We start from the raw sequence: 26643 nt of genomic DNA on the forward strand, positions 1-26643 counted from the left end.
GTTATTGTACTCGGGATTTTAACAAAGGAAACCTCAGCCACGAACTCCTAAATATAGACAGTTAATTAAATGCCCTACTAGAGAAGAGCATTCTGGACCACTGCTACACAACAATCAGCAGGGCCTATCACGCCATCCCTCGAGCTGCACTGGGAAACTCTGACCACGCCATGGTTCATCTGATTCCTCATACAGGCAGAGACTAAAGCTCTGCAAACCTGTGGTGAGGAAGTTCAAGAAGTGGACCAGTGAGGCTCTGGAGGATCTACGGCGTGCTTGGACTGTACTGACTGGGATGTCTTCAGGACTGCTACCAACAGCCTGGATGAGTACACAGAGGCTGTAACTTCCACATCAGCTTCTGTGAGGACAGCTGTATTCCATCCAGCTCCAGGGTGAGTTATAACAACGACAAACCCTGGTTCACAGCGGAGCTCAGGAAGCTAAGACTGCAGAAGGACCAGGCATTCAGGAGTGGGGACAAGGACCTGTACACAGAGTCCAAATACAGGTTTAGCAAGGCGGTGAGAGATGCTAACGTCTGTACTCTGAGAAACTGCAACAGCAGCTCTCAGCAAACGACTCTGCTTCTGTCTGGAGAGGGCTCAGGCAGATCACCAACTACAAGCCCAAATCACCCCACTCCATGAACAATGTGCTTCTGGCAGACATGCTAAATGAGTTCTACTGCCGCTTTGAAAGACAATGGAGCAGTCCTGAGACCATCCCCCACAGCCCCATCAACAAGCCACAGACCATCAGCCCACCCTCCCCCAGCCCATCAGGGGCTCACACCTCTGGAGCACCCTCCATCAACTCAGCGACGACCCTCGTCATCCTGGAGAGAGACGTCAACAGGCTGTTCAAAAAGCAGAACCCCCACAAAGCAGCGGGCCCGGACTCCGTCTCCCCCTCCACCCTGAAGCACTGTGCTGACCAGCTGTCTCCGGTGTTCACCGACATCTTCAACACCTCCCTGGAGACATGCCACGTTCCAGCCTGCTTCAAGGCCTCCACCATCATCCCGTCCCAAAAACCCAAGATCACAGGACTCATTGACTACAGGCCCGTCGCTCTGACCTCTGTGGTCATGAAGTCCTTTGACCGCTTGGTCCTGTCACACCTCAAGACCATCACCGACCCACTCCTGGACCCCCTGCAGTTCGCCTACAGAGCCAACAGGTCTGCAGACGATGCAGTCAACATGCCCTTCACTACATCCTCCAGCATCTGACTCCGAGGAACCTACGCCAGGATCCTGTTTGTGGACTTCAGCTCTGCTTTCAATACCATCATCCCGTCCCTGCTGCAGGACAAGCTCTCCCAGCTGCACGTGCCCGACTCCACCTGCAGGTGGATCACAGACTTCCTGACCGACAGGAAGCAGCACGTGAGGCTGGGGAAACACGTCTCAGGCTCCCGGACCACCAGCACGGGTTCCCCCCAAGGCTGTGTTCTCTCCCCTCTGCTGTTCTCCCTGTACACCAACAGCTGCACCTCCAGTCACCAGTCCGTCAAGCTCCTAAAGTTGGATGACACCACCCTCATTGGACTCATCTCTGGTGGGGACGAGACCGCCTACAGGTGGGAGACTGACCACCTGGTGACCTGGTGCAGCCAGAACAACCTGGAGCTCAACGCTCTAAAGACAGTGGAGATGGTTGTGGATTTCAGGAGGAATGCAGCTCCACCCGCCCCTCTCATCCTGTGTGACTCCCCCGTCGACGCTGTGGAGTCCTACCGCTTCCTGGGCTCCATCATCTCCCAGGACCTCAAGTGGGAGCTGAACATCCGCTCCATCACCAAGAAGGCCCAGCAGAGGATGTTCTTCCTGAGGCAGCTGAGGAAATTCAACCTGCCAGGAGAATGATGGTACAATTCTACACGGCCATCGTTGAGTCCATCATCTGCTCCTCCATCACCGTCTGGCACCCTGCAGCCACAGCCAAAGACAAGTGCAGGCTGCAGAGCATCATCCGCTCGGCCGAGAGGGTTATCGGCTGCAATCTGCCTTCCCTCCAGGTCCTGTTCACTTCCAGGTCACTGAAGCGGGCCGGAAAGATTGTCGCTGACCCCTCCCACCCTGGACACTCCCTGTTCGAGTCCCTCCCTCGGGAGGAGGCTGCGTCCATCTTGACCAAGACCACCCACCACACCAAAAGCTTTTTCCGGACGGCGGTCGGGCTCATCAATGGACCCCGGGACTGACTGACTGTCACCCCCAGGACTACCACCTCTTCTTCCACCTTCCTCTCTCCTCCTTCTTCCCGCTCCTTCCTCTTCCTCCTCCTCCTCCCTCCTCCTTCTTCTTCCCTCCTCCACACACGTCACTTTAACATGCACTTTAACTAAAACACACCACTTGAAGCACACACCCAAACACTTCACATTATTTGTTGTCTTTCTGTCGTGTTGATTGTTGTTTGTTTGTCATGTCCAAATGTTGCACCTTCCACCAAAAAAAATTCCTCGTTTGTTTGTGAAAACATTCCTGGCAATAAAACTGTTTCTGATTCTGATTCTGATTCTGATATGCCACCTCTGGATGTCTGTAAAATTGAAATGTCAGAATACATAAAAGCTCTAATTTCTCTCTCACCAAAGCTCTCTCAAACCAGGTTGTTCGAGCCCAGACGATCGATCAGGATGCAGCAGAGCAACCAAAGTAAAAGTTGGTGACTGGGTCAGGGTCAGCGTTCACAAGAGGAAGTGGACTGAGCCTAGGTGGACTGGTCTGTACGAAGTGGAGGAGGTTACTTCACACATGGTCCAGGTCAAGGGTAAGGCAGAGGCACCTTGACACCACCGGATACATTGTGCCCCAGCCACCTGTCCAACAGGGACATTGACAGAAACACGATCGGATCTAAAGATGTTGATGCCACAGAGGTCGTTCCGTAGGTGTTTCGGGGATCCTGGTAGCCCAGCTAGAAGGTCCCCCCCGCAAACCACTATAGGAATAGTTGTGAATGAGCCAAAACGTTCTAATAGTCATGGAACGAACCCTTGCCATTATCGTAGGATTAGTCATGTGAGGTTTAGAGAAGAACCTGCCAAAAATACACCTAATCCATTAGCTTTCGGGACTGGAAATCTCTTTTAGTCCTGGGGGACTAACAATAGATAAACCAAAACCGTCCGATTAATAGTTCATTTTGATAACATCTGCGGAGGTCTTGTGTTAATAATTAATACAGATAGAAAGACATTATAATAGAAAAGATTAGGGAGAATATTGTTTTTAATGTATGTTGCATGAGAGCGACTGTATGTTAATATTATAGATTGAAGCCAGTTGAATTACGTGAAGTGACTTAGAATAACAAAGACAGGAAAAGAAAAGTAGGAAAGACAGGCAAAGAAAGGAGACAAGAAGGAGACAAGAAGGAGACAGAGAGAGAGACAAATGAGAGAAGAACTAGACAGAAAAGAGAGAGAAATCGCAAGAAAAGAAGACTCTTATTGTGAAAATACTTGGTTAAGCGACTTGACCGGAAGTGACATTTTGACTGTGGGTTAGTGACATTTGACCCCTCCATTGTTCTAGCGGAACTTTGAACTAATCACTAGGTGTTAAAGGCTGGACTCACCTTTGAGTGAGGATTGGCAGATTTTGAGTCTAAGACTCTGGGGATTAGAGATAGCGGGGTCTCATCAACAGATATCTCGACGCCGGAAGGCTGAGGAAGCAGAGGAGCCAGGAGCCAATGAAGAGCACGATGCTGCCCATGGGAGTCATGTCGAATCCAGGGCCCATGCGACACCAGTGGAAGAAGAACAACAAGCCTGACCAGGACGATCCAGACGAAATCAAGTTCGAGACCACCGGATAAAAGACCCCATCGACAGCCAGAGGAGACGCTGACCAGAGGACCAGAGGACCAGAGGACCAGAGGACCAGAGGACCAGAGGACCAGAAGGACTTCCAGGACCCAGACCAGGATGAAGCAGATGACGCTGACCCAGCCAGGGTTGAAGCAGATGAGTTGCAGCGGGGACCGGATCGTCAACTGGTTATCAGGATGCCAACCTGCTACTCACCAGCCGCTAGGATGCAAGACCCCCCCCCTGCCTGACCACTCTCAATTTCACCTCTTTCCTTCGACACCTGCACACTACAGATTTAACGCACACAGACCTACTGACTTCCCTAGGATGGAAGATCTAAGAGGGTGGGTCGGGGTACCACATGACAGGAACCACGCCCCTGTTTCCATCCCTAACAGAGAGAGACTCTCTCCCCGAGAAATAGGTATCTTACAGGTCTTATGGGACCTTAATCTAGGCAACGAAAGATTATATTTCAGGAGACTAATTCACGTCAAGTGGCAGAGCTAAGACAGGACGAGGAGACCAGGACACATAGCCACTTAGGGAGGCCAGGCCATGACAAGATCTGGCATAAAGAGGGAAATAAATATTCCCAGAGGAAGGGTTCACATCCAGCGGATGTGAAAAGAGGGATTTGTAAAGAATATATATTGTAGCTTAGCACAGCCTAGTATTGTTTGCATAAATATTATGTGTAAGATGGAAAACACTGAATGGAAGTTAAAATCTCCAGCGGAGCACTCTGGTGCCTGACTGATCTAAAGAAAGATAACAGTGACGCTTGGTGAGGTTTTGTGAGCCCCCCCCCCCCTCCGCATCCACACATTCCGGAGGTGATCACATACAAAGAGCTCTCTATACTCTCAGAGCGTAGGAAGGGTCCTGATGTGGCCATTATTCTCCTTTTAGACACTCGAGGTCACTCACTTTCCCCCCCTTCACCTATCCCCCTCACACGCACACACTCACTATGGGAAGAAGCCCCAGTGTGTGGACGGCCTTCGAGAAGATACAGGCCCCATTCCTGAAGAGATAAGGCCCCGAAGGGAGTCTTCTTACAAGAGAGGGTCTATTAAATCAACTATCTCCTCTTCCCACACCTTCTCACAACATGTGCTCTCATTGGCGGGCCGAGAAGAACCAATGAATGAGCGACAGCGATGGAGGCAGAGGAACAAGAACCAATGAGGAGACACCATCCTCTTTACCTCCTGACCAATCAGAACTGGTCATGATGATTATTTAAACCGTTGCGCCCTCTGCTAAGGCGCCTCTCTCTGGTCTGAATACTCTAGGTACCAGCCGGTGGGGGGTCCATGCATGATGTCTACTTGTATCCTGATTTCTGAATAAAACGCTTATAGATATAACGTAGAAGTCTACCGCTATTTTCTTCCAGTGAGCGTCGTCCAGGTGGTGTGTCGCTGTCCAACTCCAACAGGAGTACTGAGTGTGAGTATGAATTGCATAGTGTAAAATATAAACTGAATAAAACTGTGTAGCTGAAAAGTTGTCTTAGTCAGTTGGGGATTTTATATAGGGGATTGTACTCTGGCTCTCTCCGAAGGCGGTCGCATTTTTTCTCTCCCTCCCCCTTCCCATGATCTTCCCTTCCCTGCTTGGCTCTCTCGTCATGTCTTGTTTGTCTCTATACTGGAGAGACTCTCTACGCATCGCTCTTCGAACTAAAAACCATGGACGTAATCAACTGGTCCTTAAACGCAATTGACACCATCTTCTCGACGAGAAGCTCGGGTTCGGGGGAACCTGCCTGTCCTGCTGGGACGAATGTTGCTGGATACACGATGGACGCGTGGGCGAAGTGGCGGGTCTTGTGCCTAGCACCACTCTCCGTGGAGGACGTAGAAGACATCTACCTATTCGACACTATGATTACAGGATTTCTGCTGTTTGGATTTGGCGCTGCCCTGGCTTATCGGAAAATTAAGGAAACGGTGACAGCTGTAAAAGCCCCCTAAGGCTGCCCGACATGATTGACGCGTTGGGTAGAGTTGTTGGCACTCAGACTGTGGCATTAAACCGCCAGAATGATAACATCGTGGAGAAGCTGACGGCTCTGCAAATGAAAGTGGATCGATTTGAAATCCTATTGGCAAACGGGAGGAAGATGGAGGAATAGTGGTTGCGCAAAAAATGCAGCTACTGGAAGACCAAACAATCCCAATCTTATCTGCTTTCGGCTCCCTTACCAGAACGGGCCTGGGCCAAGGCCGTTACTGGAATAACAACTCCCCCGAAGATCACTGAAACGAGAATCTCTCTCATTCCCTTCCCCCTATCCACAGACACCTGTGGTTGTTTTTCTCCCAGGACCTTTCAAGGCTATCTCCATGGCAACGACCATCTTGCGGACTGAGAACTCTGTCTGTTGTGGCCTGGGGGAGGACGACATACCAGAACACGCACACACGAACTTTCAATAATACTGATTCGCATTCACTACCCCCCTCCCCCCATCCCACGCCTTCGCCTGCTTTTGACCCCCAGTGTGACCGGACGGGGCTGTGGTTGGCGCTGCTGTGTTGGCGCCGGACCGGCTGGCTGCTTGTCGGTGCTGGTTACCTTCTGCCCCCAATGGATGGGCTTAGATCACCCAGTTGTTGGATTACCTCCCCTCCCCCCTTCCTACTCGTTGCAAGTCATGTCTAAAATGTATGTGCTTATGTGCTAAGGTGTTTTTTTCCTGCTCCCACACTGTACCCCTCTCGGGGCATAGTCGGGGGGTTGGTGTTTTTTCTCGCCTTCTTCCCTCATGTTATGCTGTAATCTTTCATCCACCCTTTCTTGTAATTTCGATGCTTTTGTACCTGTACTCTGGCAAACGACAAATAAATATATCAATCAATCAATCATCAATCAATCTAACAGAAACTACGTATTGAGAAGGGCCGTGAGTTGACGCTGTGTACACTGCGTAAGAATCGAAGGCTGCTCGGTGATCGCGTGGCTTTGGTGAACTCCTGACACACTGTGATCATTTGAGCGGCTGGAGAGACTGAATTCCAGGCCACATTGTTGACTGTGTACACTGCGTAAGAATCAAAGGTTGCTCGGTGATCGCGTGGCTTTGGTGAACTCCTGACACACTGTGATCATTTGAGCGGCTGGAGAGACTGAATTCCAGGCCACATTGTTGACTCACGAACTCTGATCAAGACAAAGTTTGGATCACGTATATAGCACGTCAGTAGTACGAAATAAAGTTGCAGGCAAACTAGTCGCTGCGCTACGTAACGAATTTCTCCATTTCCCTCGGGACCGGGCTCGTGTAAGGCGTATATTATAAAACACATCCTTAGACAAAAGGTTTTCCAGACGTGGTTAGTGTGCGAGTAATTACAGAGTGGCGGCAGTGTATGGTAGAATAAAGATAAAGATAAAGAAAGTGATAATGTCCGAAGAAGAACATTGAATATAAACCGTCGAGCGCAGCAAGTAAAGTTAGTATTGAATCAGAGGAAAGCACTCTCCGCCAGGTTCGTGTGTTGGCAGGCTCTGACGTCAGTGCAGAAGCGCACACACATCAGACACAAGCCTTGCACCCAACATAACCCCAGCGCCATACACATTAGCCGACGCTAGAGAGGAAGTGTGTAACTTTATGAACTTCTTTAATGAAAAGATTTTAACTATTAGGGACAAGATTAATAATCTCTTGCCCATAACCAGTGCCAATCTGTCCTCAAGTGGAATGGCCTTGGAAACCGCTGTATGCCCTGGTGTATATTTGGAGGGCTTTTCTCCCATCAACCGTGACCAATTATCTTCAACGGTTTCTACTTCGAACACGTCTACCTGTCTCTTGGACCCCATCCCGACGAGGCTGCTTAAAGACGTTCTGCCTTTAATTGGCAGCTCTCTATTAGATATTATCAATGTGTCTCTGCTAACAGGCCACGTACCACACTCCTTCAAGGTGGCTGTTATTAAACCTCTCCTGAAGAAGCCCACTCTGGATCCAGAGGTGTTGGCTAACTACAGACCGATCTCTAACCTCCGTTCCTCTCCAAGATCCTTGAGAAAGTGGTCGCAAATCAGTTGTGCGACTTTCTACATCATAATAGTTTATTTGAGAAATTTCAATCAGGATTTAGAAAACACCACAGCACCGAGACGGCACTGGTGAAAATTACAAATGACCTCTTAATGGCAGCAGATAAAGGACTCCTCTCTGTCCTGGTCTTGTTAGACCTTAGTGCTGCATTCGACACCATTGACCATGACATCCTGTTACAGAGACTGGAGCAGTCGATTGGCATTTCAGGCACGGCACTAATTTGGTTTAAATCCTATTTATCAGATCGATCTCAGTTTGTATTTGTAAACGATGACGCCTCGATAACCACCAACGTTAATCACGGAGTTCCACAAGGTTCTGTGCTTGGACCAATTTTATTTACCTTATACATGCTTCCTTTGGGCAATATTATCAGGAAACACTCCATAAACTTTCATTGTTATGCAGATGATACTCAACTATATTTATCGATAAAACCAGAGGAGAGCAACCAACTCGGTAAAATTCAAGCATGTCTTAAAGACATAAAACATGGATGACCTGCAACTTCTTGATGTTAAACTCAGTCACAACCGAAGTAATTTTAATCGGCCCTGAGCACCTCAGAGATCAATTATCTGGTGATGTGGATTCTGTAGACAGCATTGCCCTGGCATCCAACACCACTGTAAAGAATCTTGGCGTTATCTTTGATCGGGACTTGTCCTTTAACTCCCACGTAAAGCAAATCTCAAGGACTGCATTCTTTCATCTACGTAATATTTCAAAAATCAGGCACATCTTGTCTCAAAAAGATGCAGAAAATTGGTTCACGCGTTCGTTACTTGAGACTGGATTACTGCAACTCCTTATTATCAGGCTGCTCTAATAAATCTCTTAGGTCCCTCCAGTTGATCCAGAATGCTGCAGCTCGTGTTCTCACTAAAACTAAGAAAAGAGATCACATCACTCCTGCACTAGCTGCTCTGCACTGGCTCCCAGTAAAATCAAGAATCACTTTTAAAATTATTCTCTTAACCTACAAAGCCTTGATTGGTGATGCACCATCATATCTTAAGGAGCTTGTAGTACCATATTGCCCACTAGAGAGCTACGCTCACTAAATGCGGGACTACTTGTAGTTCCTAGAGTCTTAAAAAGTAGAATGGGAGCCAGAGCCTTTAGTTATCAAGCTCCTCTTTTATGGAACCAGCTTCCAATTTCAGTCCGGGAGGCAGACACAGTCACCTCGTTTAAGAGTAGACTTAAGACCTTCCTCTTTGACAGAGCTTATAGTTAGGGCTGAATCAGGTTTGCCCTGGTCCAGCCCCTTGATATGCTGCTATAGGCTTACAGGACTGTCTCAGAAAATTAGAATATTGTGATAAAGTTCTTTATTTTCTGTAATGCAATTAAAAAAACAAAAATGTCATGCATTCTGGATTCATTACAAATCAACTGAAATATTGCAAGCCTTTTATTCTTTTAATATTGCTGATTATGGCTTACAGCTTAAGAAAACTCTAAAATCCTATCTCATAAAATTTTAATATTTCCTCAGACCAAGTAAAAAAAAGATTTATAACAGCTGAGTGTTTGTCAAGGCTCAGGAAACCCTTGCAGGTGTTTCGAGTTAATTAGACAATTCAAGTGATTTGTTTAATACCCTACTAGTATACTTTTTCATGATATTCTAATATTTAGAGATAGGATATTTGAGTTTTCTTAAGCTGTAAGCCATAATCAGCAATAAATCAGAATAAAAGGCTTGCAATATTTCAGTTGATTTGTAATGAATCCAGAATGCATGACATTTTTGTTTTTTTAATTGCATTACAGAAAATAAAGAACTTCATCACAATATTCTAATTTTCTGAGACAGTCCTGTATAGCTGCCGGGGGACGTTTTAGGATGCACTGAGTACCTATCTCCTCTTTTTTCTCTCCTTAAGGATGAATTTTCATCTCTCAATCACACGTTACTAACTCTGCTTTCTCCCCGGAGTCCTTTTGACTTCACGTCTCATGGGGTCATCGGACCCTATGAGACGGCATAGATCCTATCTGCTGATGGATCATCGAGGTCTGGGTCGTGGAATTCCTGCTCCTGACTACGCCACTGTCCTGTTGAGACTCCGCCCACTGTTGAGACTCCGCCCACTCCTCCTCCCCACCGCCATCTGCCTGATGGATCGTGGAGGTCTCCATCATGGAATATGCCTACTATGAACTATTCATACACTCTGTCATATTCATTGAATGTATTTTAACTCTAAATCTGTCCTTCTGTACACATTACATCTATTGCATCTGTCCATCCTGGAGAGGGATCCTCCTCTGTTGCTCTCCTGCAGGTTTCTTCCCTTTTTTTCCCCCTGAAGGGTTATTTGGGAGTTTTTCCTGGTCCGATGTGAGGTTTTGGGGCAGGGATGTCTATGTGTACAGATTGTAAAGCACTCCGAGACAAATTTGTAATTTGTGAAATTGGGCTATACAAATAAACTGAATTGAATTGAATTGAACAGCTGACAGTCAGAAATAGGACCTAGAGAGGAAGTGAGTAACAGCTGGTAGTCAGAAAGAGAAAGTAGAAAGAGGAAACATGGCTGGCGCAGCACCATCACCCAGTAGTTATGAAGTGACACTGCGAGAGAAGATGGAAAAAGCAGTGACCGGAACGGGAGGGAAAAAGGCATGGCAGAGAGATGAGAAAGTATTGGAGGACTGTTTGAGCAGATGGAAGAAAAAGGGATGGTGGAGGAGCGAAGACTCAAAACCTCCCACAATGGACAATCTGAGACAAATAAACAAAGATGGGGAAAAAAGACTGGCATCAGCCCAAGCAAGGGAAGACAAGAATCCCAAGTCATTCTTCCTCTCGAATAACCAGTGTAAGAAAGACAGAAAAGAAAGAGAGAGAGAAGAACAAGTAGGAAACCAGGCTGCGGGAATTGCCATGACTGATAGGTCGACCTTGAACCCACCCCCAGAAAAGGAAGCAAGGCCCTCACAGAAGTCAAAAGAGATAAAGGCCGCAGCCCCCCCATCCAAAATACGTAGCATATATTCACAACTGCCAGAAGAGACTCACCCCCCACCATACTGCCCCACAAACCCATTCCTCCAAGCCCCACTAAGACAGGTACAAGGAGGAGTCCTTAACGGACAAGGAAGATTCCAGATCACTCTGGAAGAAGGTAGTAAGATACAAACCGATCCCACCAGGGAAGAGCAGATAATCGACGATCTGATGCCCCTAGTGGACAGACTGACAACCAGACTAGAAAGAATGGAAGCAGGAATGGATGAACACATGGATAACCACCGGGCCCGCACCTCCAATGAGGAAGATGATGGAGAAGAGGAAGAACCAAGAAGCTATCAAAGGGAAAAAGGGGGCTCAACTGCCTCTTTCCAAGAAACATCAGGAGATTTCTTTTTTAACCCAGGAACCACACACAGGAGGATGCTGGAGCCACCCATGTCAGAACCAAGAGGACCAACACCATCAAAAGCAGGGGTCCCCAAACTTTTTCCTAAGAGGGCCACATAACGTTTGCCCTGTCTGCTGGAGGGCCAGCCGGGGGGGGGGGGAGCTAGTGAGAATGTGCTCACCTGTGTGCGCGCATCACGGCTGAGCGATGCGCGCGCCACTCGCTGTGAGTGCTGCGCGTGCAGACAGCATTTAACGGAGCGAAGCAGCACGTGTGGACATCTGAACGCTGATTGGCCGAGACGCGACACGTCCCATCAAAGATGTTCTATTGCGAAGAGCACCACTCCACATTTTCTCCGCGTCTCACTGCAATCTCAACGGCAGCGGGCCAGGTGAAAAAAATAATAAATCGGAACGCGTCTCTGGTATTGTTCAGAGGGCCGGTCCAAATGGGGAGGCGGGCCGGATCCGGCCCGCGGGCCGTAGTTTGGGGACCACTGATCAAAAGCATCTAAACTGTCCAGAAAATCAGAAGAAACAAGGGAACTTCTCGAAAAAGAAATGCGCAGAATAGAAGACGAGATTAGAGAGGAAATGCATCAAGGAAGACAAAGACAACCAACACCTACGGAAGGAAGTTGGGGAATGGAAGGGATAATAGAAGGACGACTCATCCCCCTCCAAGAAGGACCCCGCAGAGCTGTAACACGATCCCAAACACACCGCAGAAGCGAGTCCGATGAGAAATATGAAAGGCAGGACAAACAGCTTCCACTACGCGCAGCCCCAACACCTGCACAACCACAAATAATGCAGTTCGTCCCATTCTCTTTTACTGACATGGCATCACTGGTGGCCCAACTGCCATCACTACATGCAGGAGCAGAGCCATGGATCCGACAAGTGGAGTCTCTAACAGCAGGAAATCAACTGGCGATGGGAGATGTAAAAGCCCTCCTAAGCCGTTGTCTGGATGTAGACACATGCAACAACCTCCTGATGACAGCTGGAGCAGGAGGAGGCAGGGATTCCGAACCATTCGGACAAAACAGAGCAATGGTGTGGCTGGCCTTACGAAGAAAGTTCCCCACTCCAGTGGACCAAACATCAGTGGCCTCATTCATCTGGGTCCCCAGAGAGAGCCCTCCAGCCTACATGGCCAGGGCCCAGCTGGTATGGAGAAATGCTTTTTGTGAGCCCCATGACTCCACCGCCACCACTCAGACACTCTGGAGAAACATGGTTATAAACGGCCTGCCCGAAGGCCCGAAAGCCGCATTGGACTTAATGGTGGGGTTGGAAGTAATGGGAACAGATTTGTGGGAATCACACCTCAGACACCACATGACAAGACATATGGCTACAAAGAACAGCGAGGATAGCGAAATAAAAGTCCTCCAGAAAGCCCTCCTAAAGAAACAACTGAAAGAACAAGATGATAAGGCATCTGCAAAAAAGGCAGCAGCCAAACAACAAGCACAACAAGCAGCAGCAGCAGAATCACCAATACCTGATCCTGCAGCCACAATTGGAGCTATGATGGCCATGATGGCGTCAGGAGGAGATTCACGAAATTGGCAACAAAACTCGTGGAGAGGCAACAGAGGTGGCAGGGGAGGAGGACGCGGAGCAACATACAGCTGCTACAACTGTGGGAAACCTGGACATTTTGCCCGGGACTGCAGATCTGCCCCTCAGAATCAGAACCAACAAAGAGGGGGACCACCTGGTAGAGGTCAACCAAGAGGAAGAGGAGGACTACCACTAGGAGGAGCCCCACAGCAGTGGAACGAAGGATATGATGAGCAAACAGGGGGGCATTCCACTCAAGCTCCGAGTCGGGGCTGGCCTCAGGAGGGGCAGTATTGACACGCCCCTCAGCCACAAACATCACGCACCCTCCATTTCGGCCTAAGCAGTGAACCTTTGGTGACATGCACCATTAATGGTGTTGAACACATTTTCCTCGCCGATACTGGAGCTACTTACTCGAGCGTGATGACGTCACATCCGATGTCGGACCGGTATGTGTCAGTGGTAGGGATATCTGGCAAACCTGTCCGGCAGTTCTATACTCAACCACTTGAGATGGAATTCCAATCCATATCCTTACATCACTCGTTTCTCTCAGCCCCTGACTGCCCAATAAACTTATTCGGAAGAGACCTGATGACCAAAATGAGACTGACGATATGGATGAATGAAGATGGCATCCACATATCACAAAAAGCTCCGAAAAGCACCCTTCAAATGCCTGTCCGAGTGCTGTCACTTTCCCCTGCTGAACCAAACCCGATAAGCAAAGATGAAGAAGTGTACTGGTTACGATTGATAGCCACCAAGGAAAAGACTCCAGCAATCCAATACTGGTTTAACAGCCTTAAAACCTCCATTATGGCACTGCGCCCTTACAAAACCCCGCTGGACCATGTACATTGTACCCTCAATGTGACCCCTGATCCAGATGATCCATACACCGAAGATTGGGATGAAAACATGGCACAATTACGACCAACAATCACGTGTCGCAACATCTACTGTGGCCAAGAAGGGGTGGCAGCAAGCGTTGACTTATCACCATTTCTCGCAGAATGGTACAAACTCAGGTCCGTATCTGTCCCACATGTCACCCTGGCTGTTGGATTTGGACATGAAGCAAGAAGCCTAGGACCAATGACCAAAAGAGCAGCCACCTTGACCTGGTTACAAACACCAACCAAAGGCCTGTGGAAAGCAAGAGAAGAACAAATGTGGAAATGGTCAGAACCAGTCACACAAGAAACCACCTTGCCTGAACATTTGCCCTTACCAAGACATCATGGAAAATCATGTTCTGATCATCCAGCCACCGTTGCATGTTTGGAGCAATTACCAAAAGGATTATGGACCAAAGGACCCTATGACGTGGGAAGATTGAAAACAGAACCAATTAAGGTTGAGTTCCTGGACCCAGACCAACCCCCAGTATGGAGACCACAGTACAAATTAAAACCAGAACAAATTGAAGGAATCACACCCACTTTTGAAGGATTGCTACATACAGGTGTCATATACCCGACCAAGTCATCATACAACACACCGATACTGCCAGTATCAAAAGGAGTGGGAAAAGGATGGAGAATGGTACAAGATTTCAGACCCATTAATGATATCACCAAGCCAGCGGCTTACCCAGTTCCTGATCCCCATGTCTCCCTGAACAATCTGACCCCCCACCACACTCATTTCACAGTCATCGATCTGGCTAACGCATTTTTCAGCCTACCACTCCATAAATCTGCACAAGAACTGTTCGCATTCACGTTTGATGGACAACAATACACGTATGCCTCACTGCCACAGGGATACAGGTGTTCCCCGGGATTGTTCAATCACCATCTCCGGATACACCTCTCCGAGCTAGACCTGCCAAAGGGGGTGGTCCTCATCCAGTATGTAGACGACCTACTCCTAGCAGCGACCTCGGCAGCGCTATGCCTAGATTCCTCAGTAAAACTCCTCTCCCTGCTGGCTGAGAAAGGATACAAAGTCAAGCGTTCAAAAGTACAGTTTGGACGGAGAGAAGTCGTGTTCCTTGGGAGATCAGTGTCCTCAACAGGCCTGGGTGTCTCCAGCACCCACAGAGAGAGCATCCTACACCATCCGCAGCCACAGACAGTGACTCAGCTGCTCTCCTTCCTGGGCCTAACAGTATACTCCAGAAGTCATATCCCGAACTATGCCGATTTAACCACCACAGTACGAACGGTACTAAAAGAAGTAGGTCCTCGCAACCTGACTGCACCCCTGACATGGACTGGTGATGCCCTAGCTGCCTTTGCCACCCTCAAACAGATGCTCTCGCATGCAGCGTCCCTCATGGCACCAGATTATGCCATTCCGTTTCATCTAGATATTTCTGAAAATAACAGCATCCTCAACACTGTATTGTTTCAGAAAAAAGGGGGAGAGAGGGATGTGCTAATGTACCACTCCTCAAAACTTGACACAGTGGAAAGTGGACAATCAACATGTACAAGATACGTGGCAGCAGTGGCAAAAGCACTGGAGAAAACTGCACACGTCGTCATGGGACACCCATTGGAGGTACACACTCACCACGGGGTAACAGCATTCCTGACAAGCAAAGAATTCACGTTCAGTGCTGCAAGAAAAAACAAAATCCAGCAAACCTGCACCATACCACACATCACATATGTGGCCGACACAAGAAATATGGCTAACAATATGACAACAGGCACACCACATGTGTGCGAAGAACAAGCCATAATTGAAAACAAACTGAGACCGGACCTACAAAACACTCCAATACCGGAGCCAGATGCTTGGTTGTACACGGATGGATGCTGCTACAAGGCAGATGAAGGTAACATTGCAGCCTATGCTGTGGTCCAACAGCACCCAAATGGCTCTCATGAGACACTGCACGCCGAAATAATACCTCAACCGGCATCAGCACAACTAGCTGAAGTCGAGGCCCTGATTCAAGCTCTGCAATGGGGAAAAGACAAAGAAATTAACATCTTTACTGATTCGGCATATGCACATGGAGCTGCTCACGTGGACAGCCCGGTGTGGAAAAGGAGAAATTACACCACTTCCACAGACCAACCAATCAAACACCAAGCAGCAATGAAGAGATTGGTGGAAGCAATGATGCTACCAAAGAAGCTAGCAATCATGAAATGCAAAGGACATGACGCACACAAAAACAGAATCCGTGCAGGAAATGATGCAGCTGACAGAGCAGCGAAGAAGGCTGGTGGTTACCAGCCCAGACAAATGACAATGACGACACCAAAAGAAATAACCGGATTGACACTTGAACATATCCAGGACCATCAAGAAAAGGCTGGAGCTTATGAATGGTCAGAGTGGACCAGGAAAGGAGCATCCAAAGGCCCAGATGGGATCTGGAGATCACATGATGGAAGAGTAGTGGCCTCAGCTGAACTATGTGCCGCTCTCCTACCAGGAGCCCATGGCCCCACACATGAAGGAAAGAAAAGAACACTTGATAACATGACACATATATGGTGGCACCCACACCTGGATGCCATCACCACACTATTCTACGACGAATGTCAGATATGTGGAAATCACAATACCAGAAAACCATTTAAGACTCCCATGGGATCCTACCCTGTGCCTTCAGCCTGTTTCCAAGACATCAGTATAGACAATACAGATATGGGAGTAGAAAACAGAGTACAGGGAAAGAGGTACATGTTAGTCATGGTAGACAGATTCTCAAGATGGGTGGAAGCAATTCCCACAAAGAATGAAGACGCAAAATCAGTAGTGAAATGGCTACAAACAGAACTGATACCCAGATATGGCGTTCCAAAACGCATCAGATCAGACAATGGGTCACACTTTAACAACACACTGCTCGCACAGGTAGAGCAGCGCCTGGGAATCATGCATCGATTTGGATCCGTGTACCATCCACAATCACAGGGCTTGGTGGAGAGCAAATCAGACCCTTAAGGCAAAAATTGCCAAAGTTTGCGCGGGCTCAAAATTAACATGGGTCGAAGCCCTACCCTTAGCCCTCATGGCTATGCGGACCGCAAAAGGGGGAGACACACATCTCTCCCCACACGAGATTCTAACAGGCAGAAGAATGCCAGGTCCACTCCGGGATGGAGGTCATATGCCATCCCTGGATGTAGCCAAGATAGAAATGTCTGAGTACATGAAGGCCCTAACTTCTCTTACTGCAGCTCTCTCCAAACAGATCGAGAAAGTTCGAGCAGTTCCGGAAGCAGAACCAGAGGCCGAAAAGACCATCAAAGTAGGTGACTGGGTCAGGGTCAAAGTTCACAAATGCAAGTGGACTGACCCCAGGTGGACTGGACCGTACGAAGTGAAGGAGGTTACTTCACACTCGGTCCAGGTCAAAGGCAAATCAGGAGCTCCTTGGCACCACCTGACACACTGTGCTCCAGCACCGGTACCAACCAGAACACTTGGTGAGATTCGAACGAATTTGAAAGATGCAGACGCTTAGTTAATCTCACTCGAGATGCAATTTCCGGGTTATCCGAACAATTAGCTCCTACTTCCCTGATAGCCATGCAGAACAGAATGGCTTTAGACATGCTCTTAGCAGAAAAAGGGGGCGTATGCGCCATGATTGGTGAAATGTGCTGCACTGTTATTCCCAACAACACTGCCCCCGATGGATCTGTTACCAAGGCCCTTAGCAGTTTGAAAGCTTTGTCCAAAGAAATGCATGAGGCCTCCGGTGTTGACAATCCATTCTCTACATGGATGGAAAATATGTTTGGCAAATGGAAAGCACTGATCATGTCCATTGCAGTCTCTTTTGCAGTCTTCCTGGGTATCCTGATCACCTGTGGCTGCTGCTGTGTTCCTTGTCTCCGGACGATGATGGGTCGTCTAATCACTACGGCTCTGTCCAAAGAACAGTCCCCCCCACCGTATGGGACTTATCCACTCTTAGGGCATAAGGAGCCTACACCTGACCCAGAGGTTACAGACAGTGAAGATGAGATGTAAAACAGCAGTAGTCAAGGGGGTAGCTATAATTAGAATTCACACCTAGCAGGTGTGAAAAGGGGGATTTGTGGATAAAAGATACATTTATGCTATGCTATGTTTGAATACATGTTATATTTAGCTCATTGCAGAATTGTAACCGTATATAAGAAGGTTAAATGCTTCGAGCTGACTTTCCTGCACAAAGGAGAAGTGCTGACTGTTTCGAAAGAACGCTCTCTGTCCCACTTCCTGTCTTTATCCTGTTTTTACCTAAAAGCCGATCTATGACAGGAAGTGGACGCATGACCGCGTACTGACCTAAAGCCAATCAATGACAGGAAGTGGACACATGACCCTACTGACCTAAAGCCGAAGAAGGAATCGCGGACGTGAGCCGGTGTGGGTGGAGATACCCAGTGCTCCAACCAGGCCGCTCTGTTTAAACTCAGCACCGCCTGCAGCTTTGACTTTGACCAATAGGCTCCCTTCAGGAGAACCTATAGAACCCCTGCGCACTATTGATTAAGCGCCTTTTTTCATTAGTTTCGTCTGCTCCCCACGAGCTGACGTTGAATTAGGCCCGTGCACGTTTAACTGCCGGACAACCTTTCAGTTACTGAATAAACCCTATTGCTTGAATTGAGCTTAAACGCCTCGAACTCAGTCTGTTTTAGGATATTTCTCGCTCAACACAACCCAGAGGAGGACTTTGTTAGATGGACTTTGCTGGAAGATAAGTTTTTGTTTAAAGAACCTTTTTCTCCCCCGGGACGCTTTTTATTTAACTATGGACTTTTCTTATTTTTGTTGGAATAAATAAACCTTCCCGTTCATTTTAAACATTGCACTTTTGCCAGTTTTTACTTCTCCCTTGCACTGCCCCACCCTAGACGGCACTAGGGACAGCCCGTGACAATATATATATATATATATATATATATTAATAAAGTATGGTACATATAGTATACTCATCAATACTCTGAGTCTCTCTGAGCGACATTCTGTAGGTGAAGGACAGGGGGCCCCTTATCCTTTGGCCCCTGACCCTTTGGCCCCTGACCCTGTGGCCCTTGACCCTTTGGGCCCCTGACCCTTGGCCCCTGACCCTTTGGCCCCTGACCCTTTGGCCCCTGACCCTTTGGCCCTGACCCTGTGGCCCCTGACCCTGTGGCCCCTGGCTCTGTCCCATAGGCCTGTTCAGTAATCCATCAGCAGCATGAGGCCAGACAAGTTGTCCATGTCGTGCTTGTAGAGGACGACATGCAACGAGGCAGCTGATGTGAAGTGGAACATGTCACCAGGAAATGAAACACTTGATGGATCAATACGTAGATCCATCAACCAGTTATTGATTAAACATGAAGGTGCTACACTAGCAGCAGACAGTGAACCCACCTCAGAGTCTCCAGGCTACAACGTGGACTCTCCAGAAAACCAGTCAGCAGCTTCACTCCTGAATCCTGCAGCTGGTTTCCACTCAGATCCAGTTCTCTGAGACTGGAGGGGTTTGACTTCAGAGCTGATCCCAGAGAAGAACAGCCTTCCTCTGTGATCCCACACTCTGACAGTCTGTAAACACACAAAACAACACGCAGAGTTTATTATATCAATACACAATGAATCATTATTGACTTCATGAACACGAGTGGCTTTCACTTTGGTTTCAACTTCTTCTGTAAACAGACATTTAGTTAAAATCACGTGAGTGAAAGAAGAAGAAAAGATGACAGAAACAATCTGTTCATCATCCAATCAGATGAGTTCATGTTTTAATGTGAACTCCACTTCACAAGGTTTCCTGCAGCTGGTAGCAGACGTGTAGAAGCAGCTTACGGCCGGAGGATTCATGACTTCAGAGAGAAGATGAACCTGATCACAAGGATCACAACAAGTTTCATTTCAACACTTATTTCATTTAAATGGATAAATGTTTGGTTCTTTATGTGTGAATAAATAACTCTTTTTATGAGGAACATTGACTCACTCAAATATATATATATATATATAATATTAATAAAGTATGGTACACAGGCACGTGCACAGACATTTTGGGGGGCAGGTGCTCAAACCAAAAAAAAGGGCACCCAATGCCAAAATAAATTTCTGACAGAGTTGAAGCATTAGCATCAATACACTGATGATGCTGTCCTCTACCTGCGTTTCCTCTGGCAGCATCAGACCGCTTACATGTTCTTTATGAATAAAGATGAATTATTATATAGCAACAACAGTACAAGCGTTCTGATTGGCTAATGGGTCGTCATGCCAGCCACGTATCGCCCTCCTCGCTGGTCTGATACGGATCCGTATTGCCCTCTTACGTCATTTTCAAAATGAGCGATATTGATAGACATCAACCCAAGAGCAGTGGTCCTCAAACTAAGGCCCGCGGGCCGGATACGGCCGCCTCCACATTTGGCCCGGCCCTCTGAACCAGAGAGGCCGTATGATTTTTTTTTCAGTCTGGCCACGCAAATCCTAGACTAGCCCCCGTTAAATAGAACAGAATAAGAATTATCTCTCTCTCTTTTCTCTCTCTTCTCTCTCTCCCTCTCTCTCTCTTTTCTCTTGAATTCTCTCTCTCTCTCTTCTCTCTTCTCTCTCTCTCCCTCTCTCTATTCTCTAAACATAACTAACGTCAGTAAACAGCTGGATGAGGCTTTGAAATCACAGAGTTTTTGTTTGTTTATTTTTTTAGGAAACGTCGGACCAGTTGTGACGTCATGTTTTCAGCAGCGTAATGTTGTGGTTGATTTATCACAAAACAACGTCAGGGGACAAACACCGTCAGGACCTGTGTGTCTGGTGCTGCGCGTCAGAGGAGAAGGAGGTGCAGCCGTTCGGTGGCGCGAGGAGCACTGCGGGGAGGAGGAAGTGGAGGAGGAGGAGGAGGAGGAGGAAGTGGAGGAGGAGGAGGGGCGCGGCGAGGGGGGGGGGGTCTAGGCGAAATTCTCACAAGAACTCAATGCCCCGTCGGATATTAAAACACATTTGGGGGACTTGATGACAGAAAGAGTAACTTTTATTATTAAATACGGATGAATTAAAAAAATGTGTCTCCAGCAAAAAGGGCCCTTTACTCATCCAGGGCAAAGGGGAGGAGCTTGAGCACCACGAGGGCTCTACCTGTGCACGTGCCTCATGGTACATATAGTATACTCATCAATACTCTGTGTCTCTCTCAGTTACATTCTGTAGGTGAAGGACAGAGGGCCCCTGACCCTTTTTCCCCTGACCATGTGGCCCCTGACCCTTTGGGCCCTGACCTTGTGGCCCCTGACCCTGTGGCCCCTGACCCTTTGGCCCCTGACCATGTGGCCCCTGACCCTGTGGCCCCTGACCCTTGGCCCCTGACCCTGTGGCCCCTGACCCTGTGGCCCCTGGCTCTGTCCCATAGGCCTGTTCAGTAATCCATCAGCAGCATGAAGCCAGACAAGTGTCATGATTGTATATCAGGTATAATTAAAATCCTTGAGGTCCAGTTAGAGAGAGTTTCCTCACTAAAGGTCAGAACATCAATGTCAGATATGCGCTCTATGATTTTGTGCCATATGCATTGAAGTAGCCAACAGTTGTATTAACGTGTGTATGTAGTAAACAACTGACTGTCAAGTTAAAGTGTCACACCGCGGGGAGGTTTGTCTTGTCTTGGGTTTCTGTCTCGTAACTTCCTGTTTTATTTTGAAGGCTAACTCCCCCTCTCGTTTCAGGTCACTTGCTCTTCCTCATGTGTCACCGGTGTGATGGTCCCCCCTGACCCCTGACCCCTGATGGTCCCCCTGACCCCTGACGGTCTCCACCTGTTCCCCAGGACCCTCATGTGCTCATAGTCTGCGTCTCCCCTTTGTCTGGGGCCAAAGTGTTTGGCCCTTGGCCCTCAGCCCGTTGCCACAGCCAGAGTCACGGTTTCCCTGAGTATCTTCACTCCATGTGAGTTGTTTTCTGTTTCCTCCTTGAGAGAGACTTTTCCTTTGTAAACTTTCTGGTTTAGCTTAGCTTTGTTTTATTTGTCAGCCGTTTTGCTGTCCTCCCGTTTGGAGAGACTTTGTGTTTTAGATTAGCCCGAGTATATTTAGTGAGCTCTTTTCCAGAGCCCTTTTATTTGTCTCTCCTCAAAGTGGTTTGGATTTCAATAAAGTGGGCTTATACGTTCTCTCTTCTGCATCTGAGTCCTCATTTTAGTCCAGGCCTGACATAAATAAAGAGAACTAAATATAATAACATCTACAACATATTTATTATTTCAGATTTTCAACTGAACTCGATAAATTATGAATAATAAATACTCTAATAATACATACATTATCTTCTCATATTTAAAGTAAAATAAAGGCCGGATTTAAAACAAATCTTTTGAAAAATGTGATTTAAAATAAAGGACTTAATTTTACAATAAAATATGAAACTGAATTGTCCTGCAGCTTAAAATTCAGTTTCTTCAGGCGTCAAGCGATGTCAATCAAAAGAGCCAAGATATTATATTCTTGTTCTCTGAAAGGAGAAATGTGTGTGCAGGGACTCCATCTGGTTATGAAACCATTTGTTTCAGCTCATTTCTCTCTGTTCACATCAGTTAATTCATGTTACATTAAGATCATATTGGGCTCTTATCTTTATTTATAATTCAGTGAACCCACCTCAGAGTCTTCAGTCTACAACGTGGACTCTCCAGAAAACCAGTCAGCAGCTTCACTCCTGAATCCTGCAGCTGGTTTCACTCAGATCCAGTTCTCTGAGACTGGAGGGGTTTGACTTCAGAGCTGATCCCAGAGAAGAACAGCCTTCCTCTGTGATCCCACAGTGTGACAGACTGTAAACACACAAAACAACACACAGAGTTTATTATATCAATACACAATGAATCATTATTGACATCATGAACACGAGTGGCTTTCACTTTGGTTTCATCTTCTTCTGTAAACAGACATTTAGTTAAAATCCCGTCAGTGAAAGAAGAAGAAAAGATGACAGAAACAATCTGTTCATCATCCAATCAGATGAGTTCATGTTTTAATGTGAACTCCACTTCACAAGGTTTCCTGCAGCTGGTAGCAGACGTGTAGAAGCAGCTTACGGCCGGAGGATTCATGACTTCAGAGAGAAGATGAACCTGATCACAAGGATCACAACAAGTTTCATTTCAACACTTATTTCATTTAAATGGATAAATGTTTGGTTCTTTATGTGTGAATAAATAACTCTTTTTATGAGGAACATTGACTCACTCAAGTATATATATATATATATATATATATATGGCCCCTGACCCTTGGGCCCCTGACCCTGTGGCCCCTGACCCTTTGGCCCCTGACCCTGTGGCCCCTGACCATGTGACCCCTGACCCTTGGCCCCTGACCCTTTGGCCCCTGACCCTGTGGCCCCTGACCCTGTGGCCCCTGACCCTGTGGCCCCTGGCTCTGTCCCATAGGCCTGTTCAGTAATCCATCAGCAGCATGAAGCCAGACAAGTGTCATGATTGTATATCAGGTATAATTAAAATCCTTGAGGTCCAGTTAGAGAGTTTCCTCACTAAAGGTCAGAACATCAATGTCAGATATGCGCTCTATGATTTTGTGCCATATGCATTGAAGTAGCCAACAGTTGTATTAACGTGTGTATGTAGTAAACAACTGACTGTCAAGTTAAAGTGTCACACCGCGGGGAGGTTTGTCTTGTCTTGGGTTTTTTTCTTGTAACTTCCTGTTTTATTTTGAAGTCTAACTCCCCCTCTCGTTTCAGGTCACTTGCTCTTCCTCATGTGTCACCGGTGTGATGGTCCCCCCTGACCCCTGACCCCTGACGGTCTCCACCTGTTCCCCAGGACCCTCATGTGCTCATAGTCTGTGTCTCTCCTTTGTCTGGGGCCAAAGTGTTTGGCCCTTGGCCCTCAGCCCTTTGCCACAGCCAGAGTCACGGTTTCCCTGAGTATCTTCACTCCATGTGAGTTGTTTTCTGTTTCCTCCTTGAGAGAGACTTTTCCTTTGTAAACTTTCTAGTTTAGCTGAGCTTTGTTTTATTTGTCAGCCGTTTTGCTGTCCTCCCGTTTGGAGAGACTTTGTGTTTTAGATTAGCCCGAGTATATTTAGTGAGCTCTTTTCCAGAGCCCTTTTATTTGTCACTCCTCAAAGAGGTTCGGATTTCAATAAAGTGGGCTTATACGTTCTCTCCTCTGCATCTGAGTCCTCATTTTAGTCCAGGCCGGACATAAATAAAGAGAACTAAATATAATAACATCGACAACATATTTATGATTACAGATTTCAAACTGAACTGGATTAATTCTGAATAACAAATACTCTAATACTCTAATAATAAATACATTATCTTCTCTTATTTAAAGTAAAATTAAGGCCGGATTTAAAACAAATCTTTTGAAAAATGTGATTTAAAATAAAGGACTTAATTTTACAATAAAATATTTAACTGAATTGTCCTGCAGCTTTATATTCAGTTTCTTCAGGCGTCAAGCGATGTCAATAAAAAGAGCCAAGATATTATATTCTTGTTCTCTGAAAGGAGAAATGTGTGTGCAGGGACTCCATCTGGTTATGAAACCATTTGTTTCAGCTCATTTCTCTCTGTTCACATCAGTGATCATCAGTTAATTCATGTTACATTAAGATCATATTGGGCTCTTATCTTTATTCATAATTCAGTGAACCCACCTCAGAGTCTCCAGTCTACAACGTGGACTCTCCAGAAAACCAGTCAGCAGCTTCACTCCTGAATCCTGCAGCTGGTTGGAGCTCAGATCCAGTTCTCTGAGACTGGAGGGGTTTGACTTCAGAGCTGATCCCAGAGAAGAACAGCCTTCCTCTGTGATCCCACAGCGTGACAGACTGTAAACACACAAAACAACACACAGAGTTTATTATATCAATACACAATGAATCATTATTGACATCATGAACACGAGTGGCTTTCACTTTGGTTTCATCTTCTTCTGTAAACAGACATTTAGTTAAAATCACGTGAGTGAAAGAAGAAGAAAAGATGACAGAAACAATCTGTTCATCATCCAATCAGATGAGTTCATGTTTGAATGTGAACTCCACTTCACAAGGTTTCCTGCAGCTGGTAGCAGATGTGTAGAAGCAGCTTACGGCCGGAGGATTCATGACTTCAGAGAGAAGATGAACCTGATCACAAGGATCACAACAAGTTTCATTTCAACACTTATTTCATTTAAATGGATACATGTTTGGTTCTTTATGTGTGAATAAATAACTCTTTTTATGAGGAACATTGACTCACTCAAGTATATATATATATATATATATATATTTATAAAGTATGGTACATATAGTATACTCATCAATACTCTCTGTGTCTCTCTCAGTTACATTCTGTAGGTGAAGGACAGGGGGCCCCTGACCCTGTGGCCCCTGACCCTGTGGCCCCTGGCTCTGTCCCATAGGCCTGTTCAGTAATCCATCAGCAGCATGAAGCCAGACAAGTGTCATGATTGTATATCAGGTATAATTAAAATCCTTGAGGTCCAGTTAGAGAGAGTTTCCTCACTAAAGGTCAGAACATCAATGTCAGATATGCGCTCTATGATTTTGTGCCATATGCATTGAAGTAGCCAACAGTTGTATTAACGTGTGTATGTAGTAAACAACTGACTGTCAAGTTAAATGAAGAAAACTAAACTGAATAACATCTACAACATATTTATTATTACAGATTTCCAACTGAACTGGATTAATTATGAATAATAAATACTCTTTGATCGGGACTTGTCCTTTAACTCCCACGTAAAGCAAATCTCAAGGACTGCATTCTTTCATCTACGTAATATTTCAAAAATCAGGCACATCTTGTCTCAAAAAGATGCAGAAAATTGGTTCCACTGGCGTTACTTCGAGACTGGATTACTGCAACTCCTTATTAGCAGGCTGCTCTAATAAATCTCTTAGGTCCCTCCAGTTGATCCAGAATGCTGCAGCTCGTGTTCTCACTAAAACTAAGAAAAGAGATCACATCACTCCTGCACTAGCTGCTCTGCACTGGCTCCCAGTAAAATCAAGAATCACTTTTAAAATTCTTCTCTTAACCTACAAAGCCTTGATTGGTGATGCTCCATCATATCTTAAGGAGCTTGTCGCACCATATTGCCCCACTAGAGAGCTACGCTCACTAAATGCGGGACTACTTGAAGTTCCTAGAGTCTTAAAAAGTAGAATGGGAGCCAGAGCCTTTAGTTATCAAGCTCCTCTTTTATGGAACCAGCTTCCAATTTCAGTCCGGGAGGCAGACACAGTCACCTCGTTTAAGTGTAGACTTAAGACCTTCCTCTTTGACAGAGCTTATAGTTAGGGCTGATTCAGGTTCACCTGGTCCAGCCCCTTGATATGCTGCTATAGGCTTATAGCCGGGGACGTTTTAGGATGCACTGAGTACCTATCTCCTCTTTTTTTCTCTCCTTAAGGATGAATTTTCATCTCTCAATCACAATTACTAACTCTGCTTTCTCCCGAAGTCCTTTTGATTTTACGCTCCATAAATATCGGACCCTATGAGACGGCATGATCCCATCTGCCTGATGGATCGTCTGGCCGGAATTTCTGCTCATGACTACGCCCACTGTCCTTTGTTTTAATCTGTATGGATACCCCCTGGTATCCCATAACTTTCAAAATTTTTCTTGAAGTTTTTAACTCAAATTTTTTCTGCCTTAACTTTTATCTGACCTAAATTTTCTGTTGCCTCCTGGGGGTTTTTCCCTTTTTTAAATTTGGGGGCCTGGCCAATTTTAAAGTTTAGACAATTGTAAACCAAAAAATTTGTTTTTAAAATTTATAAAAAAAACTGAATTTTTGAATTAAAATTTAAAAATTTTCTTCATTTT

The 26643-nt window shown here is 46.4% G+C and overlaps 2 protein-coding genes across 2 annotated transcripts in view; one reads left to right on the plus strand and one right to left on the minus strand.

The window, feature by feature from the left end:
- The window catches only part of LOC130196675 (protein NLRC5-like), a 1158129-nt gene that overhangs the window by 625657 nt on the left and 505829 nt on the right, over positions 1–26643 (minus strand). The window contains 1 exon segment of the mRNA XM_056418994.1: positions 19188–19361. Within this exon segment, the coding sequence (XP_056274969.1) occupies positions 19188–19361 (174 nt within the window).
- The window catches only part of LOC130196679 (NACHT, LRR and PYD domains-containing protein 12-like), a 373575-nt gene that overhangs the window by 209848 nt on the left and 137084 nt on the right, over positions 1–26643 (plus strand).

Source organism: Pseudoliparis swirei, chromosome 7 (assembly GCF_029220125.1).
Source record: "Pseudoliparis swirei isolate HS2019 ecotype Mariana Trench chromosome 7, NWPU_hadal_v1, whole genome shotgun sequence".
NCBI lineage: Eukaryota > Metazoa > Chordata > Actinopteri > Perciformes > Liparidae > Pseudoliparis > Pseudoliparis swirei.